Source organism: Acanthisitta chloris, unplaced genomic scaffold, assembly GCF_000695815.1.
Source record: "Acanthisitta chloris isolate BGI_N310 unplaced genomic scaffold, ASM69581v1 scaffold9825, whole genome shotgun sequence".
Taxonomy (NCBI): domain Eukaryota; kingdom Metazoa; phylum Chordata; class Aves; order Passeriformes; family Acanthisittidae; genus Acanthisitta; species Acanthisitta chloris.
This window is the reverse complement of record NW_008672082.1, coordinates 18496-34429: the sequence shown is the minus strand read 5'-3', so window position 1 is coordinate 34429 and position 15934 is coordinate 18496. Positions and strand designations below refer to the sequence as shown.

At 34.6% G+C, this 15934-nt stretch overlaps 1 protein-coding gene across 1 annotated transcript in view; it reads right to left on the bottom strand.

Moving 5' to 3' along the window:
* Positions 1-15934, bottom strand: part of LOC103801937 (G-protein coupled receptor 98-like) — a gene marked incomplete at its 3' end in the record, with an annotated part of 60566 nt that overhangs the window by 30633 nt on the left and 13999 nt on the right. Inside the window, exons 5-11 of the mRNA XM_009074375.1 lie at positions 15287-15391; positions 13823-13936; positions 10811-11376; positions 9295-9565; positions 8258-8587; positions 4736-4912; positions 3453-3676 (exon numbers count right to left, since the gene is read on the bottom strand). Of these exons, the coding sequence (XP_009072623.1) occupies positions 3453-3676; positions 4736-4912; positions 8258-8587; positions 9295-9565; positions 10811-11376; positions 13823-13936; positions 15287-15391 (1787 nt within the window). The remainder of the gene's footprint in view (positions 1-3452; positions 3677-4735; positions 4913-8257; positions 8588-9294; positions 9566-10810; positions 11377-13822; positions 13937-15286; positions 15392-15934) is intronic.

The window sequence follows — 15934 nt, the reverse complement described above, 5'->3', positions numbered from 1 at the left end:
AGGAAGGAAGGAAGGAAGGAAGGAGATGCCACTTGCTGGAAATTCAATAGTACTAATCTTAGAAAACAACAACAACACAAAGCTTTGTTTTTCCTTTCCATATATATAATGTTCATTCTATGGGAACCCTCCTTGCATGGCATTTTCCTGTTGACAAATGCAGCAAGTGGGCTGTCCCCACTGAAGAGAAATGACCCCATGACCAATTCAGCATGTCAAGGTCCATTTGCAGTATATCCTATGCAGCTCTTCTCCAGGAGCTCGATCGGTGCAAACCTCTCTGTCTGCTCACAACTGCACCAGCAGTCCATATTTATACATAGCCCTTCACTTAAAAAATATAACCAGTGTGACTCCATGATGTGTTATTTCATCAATCTGCCACAGCAATGATAAAAACACATAAGCACATAGGAAGTTTTAACAGGTACATACCGAAAAATATTTTGGCACAAAATCAGATCACACTTTTTTTGACAATTTATCAGTTAACCAGATTACCAGAGTAAAATGCCAACTAATAGAAACAAAAAAAAAAAGTACATATAACAAAACTACCACATCAAGTCAGATGAAAAGACAGTATTATTCTGCAGTGACAAGCATGTATTTTGACTTTCTTAATTTGAAATAAATCTACATTAAATATAAAACCTGTAACTCCTATTAAAATAGTACAAACAGATTACCAAAGCATTTATAAAGTGAAATTCTGACTTTAAGAAGAATTCAGAATTCAATAGACATAAAAGTTCACTCAAAAGTATGAGATAATAAAGCAAATACATTTGCAGATACATTCCTTCAAATAGGAGGTCTGAATTAAAAGACATTTCTCAGTGACTGCCAATGAGGCTATGTTTCAAATACTCTATACTGAGACATTCTCCCTTCCTTCAGAAACACATGCAAAAGCTTTTCAAAACCATCAAAGCATTAACACAACAAAAAGATCAACATAAAATTTCAGAGCTAAAATTTATGCTATATTTTCATTATATTGCTATTAATGTTAACATGTAATTATATTGCTAAGCTATTGCTAATACACTTCACAGAAGAGAATACAAATGAACCATTATGTCAAGTGAGTTTTTGATATGCATATACAAGCTTAAGTAGTAAAGACATAGTAATTCGTCAGAAAGTGAAAGGGCATGCCAGAAATACCATTGCTTTTAGCTTCAGGAAGTCACACCACATGAGTTCTAACACAGTTCTCACAAAAAAAAGCCTGTTAAGAGGAACTGAGGAGTAGTGCTAGCATCTAGTACCATACTGTAACACGCAACAGCAGCACTGCAGAAATCCAGGGGGTAGCAGAAATTAAACAGTGCAAAGATACCACGAGGTAGCACCTTGAACATTTGTAGGTGCTCTTTGAAACAACTGAGAAGACTGCCAATACTTTATTACTTTTAAAGAGTCACAGTGTAAATCAGATCAGAATCTAAAGAACTTGTAAGTCAGAAAGCAACTACTCATATTCTGCCTTGCTACAGAAAACCATTATTTTGGAGTTTTCTTCAGGCAAGTTCCATATTCAAAGATAGGATCAATTGATCAACTGATAGATTGATGGATCTGACCATGTTTTCCCTGCATGACTGGCCAGGTTGCTATCACTGCTCTGACATAGTAAATGCTGATCACTATTCAAAACCAGCATAAAATAGCCTATGCAAAAAATGGAATAGGAGCACCTAGGCTCAGTCTTCCAACTCTGAACTGCCCTTACCTGAGCAATGTACAGTGTACACAATAAGATCCCTCATACCTACACTCTGAGGTACACACATTTAAATTGTCATAATATCCTTGCACTAGGACTCACCAGGTGACTTCCTGGCTCGACTTTGGATTTGTCTTCTCACTGTGGACCTGCCTGGCAATCACAGAGCTATGCCTGACCCCAGGGACCATGATCCAAACCTGACATGTGTTCATGGCTTAACCTGTTCCACCACCATAAGCTTGCCTCACGCCCTGACTCTAGGCTGTCCTCACTTCCCATATGATTATCTCATACGATATGAAACACATGAAATGGCTAGCCATCAGGGAAGTTTTTGGGGGGGTTTAAAAAATATAATTCTTATCTATCAAGAGCTACATATTAATTAGAACAACTAACAGAAGACTCGCCATGTTTCTGCACTTTCTAAACAAATAGTAGAAAGAAAAATCACATCCACAGGCAAAGCAGAGAACTGCTTGACCTAGTCTCCGTTTGCTTTTGTCTTGGACAGGACCATCTTTTCAACACAGTGAGTAGCCAAGGTAGAATGAAATAACTTATTCTGCACTAGACACATCCACCAGTCATATTCTACTGAAGCAGGCCAAACCTGCAATGGTACAGCATCTTTTCTGTGTGATAGAATGAGCTCGAAAAACAGGACCAGCAACAGCTTGAGGAGCTGGTTGGTGGTTTACTAGTGTGTAATATACATTATTATCTGGTGTTAAAGTTCCCAAGGGCTAGTTTACACTTTCCATATAGGACAAGGTTACTTCTGCATAAGGTAAGGACTGTGTAAGCAGTAGATGTTCAATGCAGTCATTGCATTTGGCAGACCTCAATTAGCTAGTTTCCAGAAAAAAAAAGATGGAAAAAGTATACCTTAAATTAATGGGAGACATTAGAAGAAGTGGTGGTATTTCTAGACTAGATATATACAACTGAGCTGCTGGAAGCAGGGCTGAAGAAATATCCAAGGTTTTCCTGTTAGCAAATCAAAGAGAAAATACACTCCTGGATATGAAATAATTAAGTATTCTGAGTAGCCTTCACATATAGATAACTATTTCTGGAGGTCTCTTACAGCCTTAATTATCCTGCAATCTTGGTCTCACCCAGAAGGGAGACTATAACAGACTAGATCATGCTTCAGAAACACTACTGCTGCCTTTACAGCTGTGGCATGTGGTACTGGTCACACTGGGCTATTTTGGAAGCCAGGAGTTATGATGAAAAATTCTAAGAGCAAGCAATACTGAAAACGCAGATCAGATGGAAAAAAAAAAAAGCTGATCTAATTCTGCAACAACAGCCTGGCTACAAATCTTTTTCTGATAGAAACACAGTTATGTATTGCTTTCTACCATTTTTTATAGCTTTGCCCAGTATCTCCCTAAATATTACTTTTCTGAAAATGTAAGTGCAATAACCAAGAACTATAACTAAAGAAGAAAGCTGAAAGAACTTTTTCATAGCATACATTATTTTAATCAAATATAAATGGAGTTAAATAATAAGCACAACACAGTTCCTTACACTGATAGCCAGTCAGAGAAGAATCCATATATAGTCTGAAGTACTGGCCCAATAGTCCTTGAGGCACTTTTCAACATAATACAGGCAATACTTCACAATTAATACTGTGCCAATTGGTTGCATATAAATTAAGCATCACAACTGATACATATGAGTAAAGATTAGGGTACAATACCTGTCCAAAGTTAATAACACGGTTTCATTCATTTCAGGTATATCATCGGCTTTAATAGTAATGTTGATTGTAGTATCACTTTGTCCAGATAAGAAAACAACAGAGCCATTAAAAGGACTTATATCATCCTGTGTTACTGCCTTGTGATTAGGACCAAAGGGTTTCAAACTCCAAAATACTGTGGCTTGGCCATCAGTCCCATCTCGATGCAATGCAATGGAAACCTATGAAATACATTAGTGTGCTGTGATGCAGATGCAGATGCAAAACAAATTACCCCCTTGCAAACTGCTATTTGAATATGAGCCTCGAAATGTTCACCATGTGTTTTTTTTTATTTATACCTATATATATAAGATAAGAAATCAAAGATGGTATATCAACAAAAATATATACCTAATCTTTTCCTTTCAATCATTTATGCATTATATACTGACACAGTGGAGGTGACAGACTATTAATATAACAAATAACTTGGCAACCATAAACACAAAAAGCCTTGTATGATTGATTTAATTGGTGCCCACCTCATCAAGTCACAACCTAGGCTTTAAATGTAACCAACACAATTTTGCTCTGGCTGTCATAGTACAGTTCCAATCTCTACTCCTCTTAAGAAAATGAGCAGTTTTATTGTGAGAATGAGAAACAAATTATCTGACAAGGATTTGAGGGAAGATCTCAGTGAAGACAACTAGGGGAAGAGAAGGGAAAACATAAGAAAAGACATTTTATAAAGATTTCTCTAGCTGAGACCAAAGCACTTGGATGTCAATGCTTTTGAAAATGCTTCTTTGAGTTCTCAGAAACAAAAAAGAAAAGAACATGTTTATTGGAAAACAGACCCAGTGAGCCAAATTATCCATTCACTTGTAAGACAACTATAAGATACACAGACACGTCCATGAAATTTGGGAGTGGTATCACTCCTACTTTAAATGACCATCTTTGCAGTTGGTGAGTCAGATAAAACTCTCTGCAGCACTTTTTGTTCCATGTGAGCATCAAGACCTAACCAGTTCTAGATGTTTACAGAGAAAATTAAGATCAGCCTCACTCTTCTGATGACTAACACTGTTTCAGATCTTAATTTTACAAGCACTTTTTTGCCTTGTTGTTGTTTTGGGTTTTTTTTAAAAGCAGAGGAGTAATAGGGATCATACTGAAATTAGAGGAAGGACTTACCTCACATTAACTTTCAAATATTACAATTAGTATAGTAAACCTTGGTTTCTACAAATAAATTTTCCATACTAAGGGACAATATAAAAATGTTTACTTACCACTGTAGCAGGGGAATCTTCTGGCTCAGAAACTATAATTGGAAGATTGCTAGTAAAGCCTATTTCTCCGTTTGCAATATCAGGAGTAATCCTCAGAGAAATATTTCGAATCTCACCTAATCTAGGACTCACAGGTGGGACTAGAGGAATTCTATCCACCAGCTCAACCTTTTCCAGCTGTGGGAAAAAGTAAGAAAACCTTGAGAAATAAGAAGCTTTGGTACCTTGCAAGACATTTCCACTACTCTGACATTTCAGAATAAGTTTCATATGCAGGGAGCAGAACACCTCCAGAATAAATTTCTTTTACTGTAACATTGCTGTTCAAAAATGCATAACTAGACATGTAAGAAAGTAAGTGGATGATATTGAACTTTTTTAGCAGAATGGTATACCTCTCAGACAAACCATATTTATGTACACAACTAAATGTATATAGAGGGAGAATGAATATTATGGATTGGTCAATTAATTTCTAGACCTATGAAATGATTCGACAGCTACTCAAGCTGTTGCTCTAACATCGGTTTTTCACCATGCATTGTTAAAAATCTGCTGAAGTCACTGAAACCATAATAATTTACAGCCTCTCATGAAGCCAAAGAATGATTCAGTCTTCTTTCCCCTCTCATACAACTTTAAGGACTTCTCTATTTATGACAAGCAATACATTAGAATCACATTCAGTATTGAGAATCAGTACAATATTTCAAAACTGTAGTCTCCTCTTGTGTTACTGTATTTCTGATGGATAATTTATCCTTAGAAGAAATAGAAAAATAGAAAAATGTTTATAATTTCTTTGAATGGGAAATCCCACTCACTAAATCCACCAGCAGCACTGACATGGCAAGGAAAGCAGGACTTCCCTGTTTTAATATTTCTTTCAAATGTTATTTATATCAACATGAGATTCTGTCTAGATGCATCATAATAATAAATATTTCCATGACTGATTTGTATATACTTCTGCAAGTGTTTCACTGGTGCTTCAACCACCAATGCAAACCACCTTCTAACCCTACTGGAATGTTTTTTGCCTGGATATCCGATGCTATCATATAGGTTTTATTGGTGGAGGTGAAAGTGGCTTTATTTAAATCCAAATAGTGATCATGAATCACCATTTCAACCGATGAGTTTTAAAGACCTTTGATTCTCAAACCAATCTATATAAAATACTTGGGTTGTATCATACTTTGTTCTACTGTTGCTTAAGTAATTACCAAAAATATTAATGTACATTTTATTTGATGATAGATGCAACTGTTTTACAAATATATCTGGTTGAGAATCATTTACTGAATGTCAATCTAGTTACTGAGAATCTGAGGAACAGAGGGTAGGACTGTTTGTTTCACTTGTTTTCTAAGCTTTCTTTTAGAGTTGTCCCTGGGCCTGTAATTAACAGCATCCAGGTGGACAGCTGTGCACTTGTTAGCTCTGTACAGTTTCTGAAATACTACAGAGCTGAAAGAAGTCCCTCTGTTAAGGGCTTCTGATCTTGGATAGTAGCTTCGAGATTAAAGTAACAATGAAGAGTCAAGGATTTTTTTTAAAATTCAGTGTTTCCTCTTAAAGCAAATCAGCTTATGAAGAAAAAAGAATGCATTGTGAATTGAATAATGTCAAGTAGTTTATTAAATTAGTGAATCTTCCTGTCCATACCAAAACCAGTCTACACGTCAAAAAACAATAGGTTATTTAATAGAAGATGTCACTGAAAACTGTTTATGTCACTTTTCTACTTCCTCTATCCATTGTCTAGCTGTGTTTAAGCTTCATTTCCTCTTCCAATCCTCCCTCCCCAATTCCTTAGTTGATCCTTTCATGTGCCTAGTACAAACTCTCTAATCTTCTCATTCTAAACATGATCGCTGAGATTATCGTTTATTCACAGTGTAGAAGGATTGTCATAGTGATAAATAGAGGTATTTTTCTTCCTTCTTGAAATGAATTATCTGTGCTGGAAGCTGCCTCTGATTTTGTTTATTCAAATAAGAAGATTTTTACAGTTCATGCAGAAAATACAGAATATCCACCCACATCTCCCTGGATTCCACAGTTTGAAAAGCCAGGCCAAACACCTGCATTCTGAAATATTTAGCACATGTGTGTGTTGTCCGTAGTATACACTGAAATGCTATTTCTAATCTTTCACCTAAACCAGGCTTGGAATTAGATATTTCAATTCTTCTTTAGATCTTTCAGATCTCATGCAGACATAAAATATACTAACCTATTCTAATATTTCAGAATACAATTCCCTATCTAACTGCAAAAACAGTGCATGCTAGTAAAACAGCAATATAATTCTGGCAATTTATTTTTTTTCTTTGAGTTTTTTGACTTTTTTCCTTTTAATAGAATGTGGTGGTTAAGGAGGTGGAGAGAAGAAATCTACGAGATCCCAGAATTTATTAAAATATCTTTGCTAGACTATAAATTAAAGACAATACTTCGCAAATTTTATGTTTATGGATTTAACATCCACAGGTCCATTTGAAAATTTTAAAGACACCTGACTAAGACACTATGCTAAGATTAAAAGGAACTAAGAAATCACTCCGAGATTTGTGCTTTGGATACACCAAGTCATCCCTTTGTGTATCAAGATTGCTCCCTAAACTCATGATTCCAGATGACCAGAGAGGCAATAGTTAATCAGAGGAAGTAGAAATTATGGGGTAGTTTTAACTGCAGATGAGAAAATAATGAGAAAGTAAGAATAACAACTACCAATTACAATGCCCAGGATCTCCCACAGCGATATATCTGAACAGCAACTTGCTAGCATGTAAGCAAATCTGGTTTTCTCCAGTGAAAATGAAAAAGTTCATTGGAAAATGGAAATTCTTTCTTTAAACACTTTTTTTTTTTGCCAAATCCAGTTTTCTTTCAAATGCATAGTTTTAGTAATTTTTTTCAGTCAATTTTGCTAGCAATGACAGAAACTCCCTTCTTAAAAATAGGAGGATAGGATAGGACAACAACAAGAAGAACAACAAAAAAGGGAAAACTACCAAAAGGGCACATACAGGGAAAACTGGAAAAATTTACTTTTCAAGTTCTCTGGACAAATTTGCACATAAGGGAAACTTATGTTTGACTATTTTAAATTTATATTTACTTGCTTATAACTTCTAAAATTTGTCATGCTTCTGTTACTTAGGAGCCTTAATTTGGTTAATTGAAAACTAAGGTGTACACAGAATAATATACCTGCAAAGGTAATTAACCTCTACAACACTGATCTCATTTTGTTAAATTTCATGATTAATACGTGAATCATACTACAACAGTCTATTTTTTTTAAAATGGTGTAACCAGCATAATGATTAGGAATAAATCACTTCATGGCATATGTATGGAAGCTGTCTCTAAATAAGTTTTCTTGGCTTTCTTTTTAACAGGCAGGATCCTTTTAAATAAATTCAAAGGGAAGAAGCCACTACTTAAATATATCCTTTATATTACACAGGATACAAAAAAACCAAAAAAACCAAAACCCAACCAAGATACCTGTATGAGGAAATTAGCTCCATTTTGAAGAAATGCATCATTTCTAATTGGTATATTTATAGTATCTTGTGTTTTTCCTTCTGGAAAGATGAGAATGCTTCTTGTAGACATATTTAGAATGCCACCTTTGGCTCTCTCAGGATCCAAAGCTCCAGCTGGAATATACAGTGCAGTATAAACCAACTGCACATCTCCAACTGTTCCTCTTTGCCTTGCAAAACTCAAGGTTAAGAAACGTCCTGTTGGATTACTTTCAATCTTCTGATTCTCCAAAGGATAGAATTCTATTAGGCCATAAACATCATCACTGTCCTGAATGTAAAACAGAAGCTGCAAAGCAGAAAACAGCATCACTTACTCTATGCTGCAGTTACTCTAAATCATAGTTTCATGCCTTCAGGAAAGCATGTCCTGACTGTTACCATACACTTTTCTCCTTAGTGAACTGGCACTCAAGAAAGAAATCAGATTGACAGTCCTAACTTATTCTTTGTACACGTGCAGCACAAAACTGACAGTGGCATCTTTTCCACTATGCATCATTCATGTGCCAGCTCGAACTCTGAATAACTTATTTTTTTCATTCAGCAGTCTAAGTGAAAAATTTACATATGTTTCAGATCGTAAAAAAATTCATTTTATTCACCAAGCTAATTCCAACCATTTTTTGAGAAAGACAAAGCAGGGACTCGAGTCACAGAACTGTCAGCAGTGCTAGCCACCCCTTATTTAACAGTTCAGGGGTTACAGTCTTAATCACCAACCTCTTCCCTTGAAGTACTTACTCTGCGTAAAACATTTCAGTAATCACTAAGACGGCAAACGGGCAGGTGAAAATAACTTTTCTGTATTCTCTTACAAAGCAGTCATTTGAGACTGCATTTATGCAATGCAATGCATGTTGGGAATAATCTAACCAATAATAATCCAAACCTTTTTGTCAGTTTAGCCAATTAGCCACTGTTATCAAAACTGGTAAAGTCTTTAATTATTACCCATTATTACTCTCCCCAAAAGAATTCTAAAAGCAAACTGACCTCAGATGGTTCACTGACTTCTGCACCTCCCTGTATTGTATGAGCTAGGAGTTTCAGAAGATAAGGTTCTGCCTCTTCTGGTATATCATCATTAATAATGTTCAGAGGAAGTGTCGCTAGCATCTGCCCTTGATCAAAACTTATCTCCCCGGCATCTGGAAAGAGGTCTTCAGTCACAGGTGAGGGATCACTGCTATTTCGGATTACAATCCAGGAAACAGAAACATTTCCATGTGTTCCACCATTTCTTACAATCGTGATCCCTTCAAACCTAAGGTTTTGAATGAAAACAAAGCCCCACAGTATAAAATCATTATTAATATTAGCTTGTCTGGTTATTAATTCCCTAAAATATTTACACTGACCTAAGGGATATAAATGTTAACTGCCTGCTACTGACATCTGACTCAAGAATTAGTTTGTGAAATCATGACACACACATGTAAGACTGAGTGTTTACTCATGAAATTTACTGTGCAATGTCTCTAAATTTATTTGTTATAACTGACTTTGTTTACAGCAAGAAAAATACTGAGAAGTGGAGATCTGGCATGTTTTAAATTTGTCTTGAGAAATACAAATCAAGTTTCAGAAAAGTTTTTCTCTATTTTTTTCTACATCATGAAGGGTTGTCAGGCATGAACATATAAATAATGATTCTGAATGAACTATTTGCATCTGTACTGAAAACATATTCAGTTATCAGTATTTACAATACTGGAAATGTCATGTTGCCTGCATCTGACAAGCATATGGTTACAACAAAGTCTGAGAATCATGACTTACAAAAGTTTTGAAAGCAAGATTTATTTCTCTACTGTGTATAGGAATGAAAGATGAATACTCAAATGCTGAGCTCTGCATACCATAAAATATGCTTTCAAAATTCTTCACAGTATGACAGTTTGATGCATTATCTGTTTCTCTGGGGATGAATTACTATCAGTAGCTAGCAGTGGATGTTTTCATTGAGATAGTCAATATTGTGTATAATTCCTGTCTATAAAATTTGTACAGGGCTTTGATTTTAATTTCTCTATAAAGTTACAAATACTTGAATAATTTTTGAGTTAAAGGTAAGTATTGCAGGGGAGACATTCAACATCATTTTTTGGTTTCTTTAACCAGAGACTGATTGTATAGATAATAAAGAGATTTACCAGGGTAGGAAGACAGAAATATATTCCCCACTTGTATGAACTGGTGTGTTGCAGCATTACAACTTCATTGATTCTGCCTTTAGATTAAGGGGGTTTCACATTTATGATAATGTGATTTATGGTTTGTTTAGACACTCTTCATAAATATTAAAATACTTCCTGTATATTACATAATCCCAGTTCCTTGAAATATTTGTATATATAGTTGATAATAACAGCAACACTGTAAATTATTTCTACATTATATTTTTAGTAGTGATTTTGTAATTACTTTTAATGAAACCCTAAGCATGCTTAACAACATTAAAAAAAATCTCTTAAACCAACTAGATGCTAGATTCAAAGATCTGTGGTACCTTGAAATTTGGTCTTCATCAATAATAACAGTGTCAGCAAACAGAATACTGTTGATCGATAGTACTCCATAAGGTTTATCATTCGGTTGGATGGTGACATGAACAACAAATGGATTAACCAAAACAGCATCTCCCTGCAAAGTGTCCTTAAGGAGAACAATCTGAAAGGTCTCAGCAATTTCTGGTATGGCATCATCAAGTATCTTAAATTTCAAATATGCTTCATGAACTAGAGGTGGGAAAACAAGAGTTGTATTTGGCTGTAGATCTAGGAAGTCTACATTTAGCTGTGCATGTGCTGTTGAATCCCCAGTTATGATGGCGTAACTGACAGAGACTTCGTCTTCATCAGGTCCAATCAAATTTCCATCAATATCCTTACCACGAACCACTTGGATTGCTATCACATCATCTTCCTCAGGCACCATATAAGCACTCTGAACAAAATGCACGGGACTGTCATTTTTCTTAATAATAATCTGAACAGAATTTTTTGTGTCGTTGATTTCAGCCCCTCCCTCCACGCTCTTCAGACGAACAACAAACATTTCATCATTTTCAGGTATCTGGAAAAATAATATTAGCAACTGGGTGTCATCCACATTTCACATACATGCAGAATCTTCTTACTGAGAAATATGGTTGATGTAATTTGTTGAAAAGGGAAATGATACAAACTTTAAAGCTCATTTCATATTAAAACAAACATGAGAGAAATCTTGCTTTAACTTCCACTAAAAATCCCTTCTCAAAACTGAATGTCTCTATTTCCAAAAACATACTTCTAGGCTCTGACAATATGAAAAAGGGTGGAAAGTCAAACAAAAACCAAACAAAAATTAGGCAAGAATCAGAAAAATCTGTATCTTTACAACTTGAGTGCATGAGGAGACCAATTGCCACTTTTGGAAGTCACCTCTATTTGGAAACAAATGTTCCTCGCAATTACTTAGATTTACATCTTAGTTTTCTGATGTGGTACTGATCTACCTCTTTATGTGCCTGCGACAATACAGAAACAACTTATGGACAGAACCTACCTTGGCCTATCCATCCCTATACAACTGGGAAAGGAACACATCCTAAGTTCAGACACACCCACATCATGAGACAAAATTTCCATCACAGATCTAAGAATTGTTTCCTTGTGCTTAGCAATTATTTAACTTTGGCATTATACAAAACTACATTTTAGTTCTAGCTATCTCTTCTCCAATATCTGATGCAGCCATAAATAATGGCTTATAAATCACAAATTACAGAATAAGGATGATATTTCTGCTTTATATTATTATATTCTATCCCTCAAATCTTAATTCACTAAAGCTATGTAACTGCAAAAATACAGCTATTTTATTAATGCTTACAGGTAAAAAGTAAATAATTTAAAATTATCTATGATTTTGCATTCCATTCTTACTGCAGACTGCTGGAAACTAGTGTTACTTGACTCTGAAGGGAATTCCAGGACAAAAATTACAAATTTTTTGCTCATGGTTAATACTCTGTTATAAAGTTGACAAACTCTTTTCAGGATTTTGCTGAACAAAAAAAGTTCTGAAAACCCTGCCATCAAGTATTTCTTTCTCTTTCACACTCATTTGTTAATTGCCCACCCTCAGACCCTATTACAGGGCTAAGAGAGTGGTCATGCAACTGCCTTTTTAACTGATGCCAATTCTGTCCCTTGTTTGGCTTGTGGCACTGAAACTTGCATAATGATTTTGCCTGATGCAGGGTTTTGTTGTCAACATGAGATCTGGAAGCCCTCAATCACCTCTGTTCAATGTTGAGATACATACAACACAGTTGGTTTACCTCATTAGTATAGATGCTAACTTATGTTTCATTTAGTTCACTAACTAATGTACCATCTGGCACCATAAAAATTTACATTTAAGAGACATTAAAAATGTATCCACAACTGTAGCTGCAGTTTACATCTTATAATCTCATATAAATGAGATTTATATCACTCCATTCTGATGTTCTTAATGGCAGACTTCAAAGACGATAATATAAAGGATTCCCAGTGCTGCCTTGCCTCCTTCATTTTTCTGTTAACAAAGTTTCCATTATTCCTCACTAAAAAAGGAAATGCACACAATAACATTACTGTACGTGTGCTGTAGACATCAGATATGTAGGAAAAGGGCTATGTAATTCAGAACAATAGTTATTCCATTGTTTTTCTTAGCTTCAAACCCCAACAGGTCAAATTAAGTTCTGAGAGTAACATTGACTTCTTGTGCATTACATCATCATCATCAAGAAAGGACTTTTACACAAAATTAACCTTTTGTGCATACCTGTGGAAGATTTTCAGTGAGCGGATGAGACACAGCTGTACAGATCAAACTTTGAGAAAAAGAATGTTGGGAGTATTTCTCAGAGTAAAAATGAATCACATCCTCCCCAAAAGCCTAATGATTTCTTTCTGCGCATAGTCACAGAAATATTTTATCTAATCTGAAAGAGATGTTTCTACATGGCAGTCTGGCAGCGCCTCTTAATATTAGTCTTGTATAGATGTGGGAAACTATTTTCTATAACTAACATAAAAATGCAAAAAATTGCTTTCCAGTTTAAAGTTTTGGGACACGTTTTTGCTATGCAATTTTTCTGAGTTTCCTTATTAAGTTGTTCAGCATTATGTTCACTTGCTTTGGTGCCTCTATTTCCTTCTCAAACTCATTACAAATTTAAAAAAAAGTAATAAAACTTAAAATCATAAGAAAAATTAAAATTACAAACTGAAAAGTAGAAGACTATCCATACATAGATTCTTTTCAAAGACCAATCTAAACCTAGAAAATTTTACATTAAAACTTTAAAATTTTACTTTAAATTCGAAATTTTTAATTAAATTTTAATTAAAACTTCACCTTATGAAGAGAAGCACTTCTAGCCTTATTCAAACCAAGCATTTTTGCAACATAAAGCAAAGTCTCTCCAGAACAGCAGTTAACCTTCTATATATCCAAACCAAAAATTAAGTCAGATTGTTCTTACCTGATCGTCAAGCACTGTTAAATTATAAATCAACACTGATCTTCCAGGGGTAAATGTAATATTTCCCCGGGCTGGGTGTAAGTCTTCTTCAGCTGAGTTTGGTCCTTCTTCTATCTGCAAATTGATTTTTATTATAAGAAATATATAGAATATGAATAAAAATGTGGTAAAATAGTCAATATAGAATGTGTGACATGTGTAACAAATGACTATTTATTCATTCACCTCTTCATCACAGGCACACACTCAGATGTGAAAATCTGCTCTTTTTTGGAATATGAAGTGAGAATAACCACTCTGAAGAAATTACGTATTCCTAGAAGAAGAGGAAGAAAACTACTTCCATATAGGCCTATGAGGACTTTTTAGTATCTATTAATGCATAACTGACTCTTTCAAATAACAAAAAGGATAGCCATTCTATTTTAATTTAAATTACTAATACTTTCTAGTCAGTTCCAAGACAAAATAATAGCAGTTACTGGTTTTGTGACCCTTCTATCTTGAGTTGTGGTATTAAGGATATTACAGGTAATATTGAAACCAAAAAATATAGGAAGACTCATAGAATCAATCTGTTGGGGTTTTTTTTTAGAAAACCTTGTAATTTTTTTTAACATATGTACATAAACTACATTGTAACATGAACCTGATTAATTGTGCAGATAGCAAAATTTATTGGACCTTAAACCAAACAGATTTTCAATAAATTACACAGAGACTCTCATTCTGAACATTACCTATACATGCTGTATTTAGTACACAATAAAACCCAGGACAAATCTTTTGAGATTTTGACACATCTAAATTAAATCTTTGACAACATATTTATAGCAAAATTTCCATATGAAAAAAATAACATGATTTTAATGAACGTAATAGAATTAGACCTAGATAAGGCAAAAAAAAAAACCTACCAAAACCAAAACCAAAAAACCTCCCACAATCAAGGTAATAACTATATTCCATTCAAATGATATATGTAAATAATGGCCCAAATATTCAAGTAATTATTTTGAAAGGTTTAAGTTGCTGAGAATTCAAACTGCAGTCTTACAGATACAGAATTTCACTAAATATTGAGCTCTACACTTACCTGTTTAAACTTGGCACAGGCATTAAAGACTCAGGTGTTTATTTGTAAAACATAAATTTTGAATAAATATTAAACATGAAATTCATTACACATTTGATATACAGTTTTCTAATCATACCAATGAATCCTGACGCACGTATCTTCCTAAATGAAATAGAATACTCAAGTTTTTCTAATATACCTTAATTTTCTTAAAATTGAGCAGATGGATAATTGTAATATCTTCCATTTGAAAGATAGTATCTTTCCATTTTATCAAACAGAATTAACAAATGCAGACACAGGTATTTTGTCCTTCTTTTACTTTAATAAACACTTTGATAAATTAGGATTATGGCATCACGGTTTCATCTATCAGACAAACTCACCTCAAAAGTTACAATGACTGTCCCGTAGGTTCCCCTCTCCCTAATTAGAGTGAGAGGCACAGATTCATTTCTGCCTCTGGGCTCATTCACTGTGATTAAGGCAGACTAATGAAGAAGAAAAGGGATAAGCAATCAAGCACAGATCAAATATCACAGCAGAAGGCAGAAACTGTTACCATAGAAATACTAAACTCCCACAGACAAATTAATCCAATTTGCAAACCAGTTCACTGATGGCATACATTTCCTAGCAACCAATTAGTTCAGGTAATAAAAAGCTTAGAGCATTTCAGATTAAAAAATTATGTTATGCATGTAGAGTGTTTTGGGGCTTATTTAATATAAATTAACATAGTTAATAAACACAAAGCACTGGATATGAGCACTGGTATTTATAGGAGCTCCTAACCCTGTTAAAAACAAGTTTTCTCTATTAAAAAGCTATTTATTAGGTAACTAGTTATAAATGGACTCTATCAAACTGTTGTTGCTGAAAGATTTCCAAGAACTACAGCAATTCAGGGAGCAGCATGGCTTTATACTGTGGTGCTGGAAAATTCTCATACTGATTTTTTTCTTCAGAGACGTTGCCTACAAATACCATATTGCCATAATGCGGGCAATAAACCATAGTTTCTACTAACACAA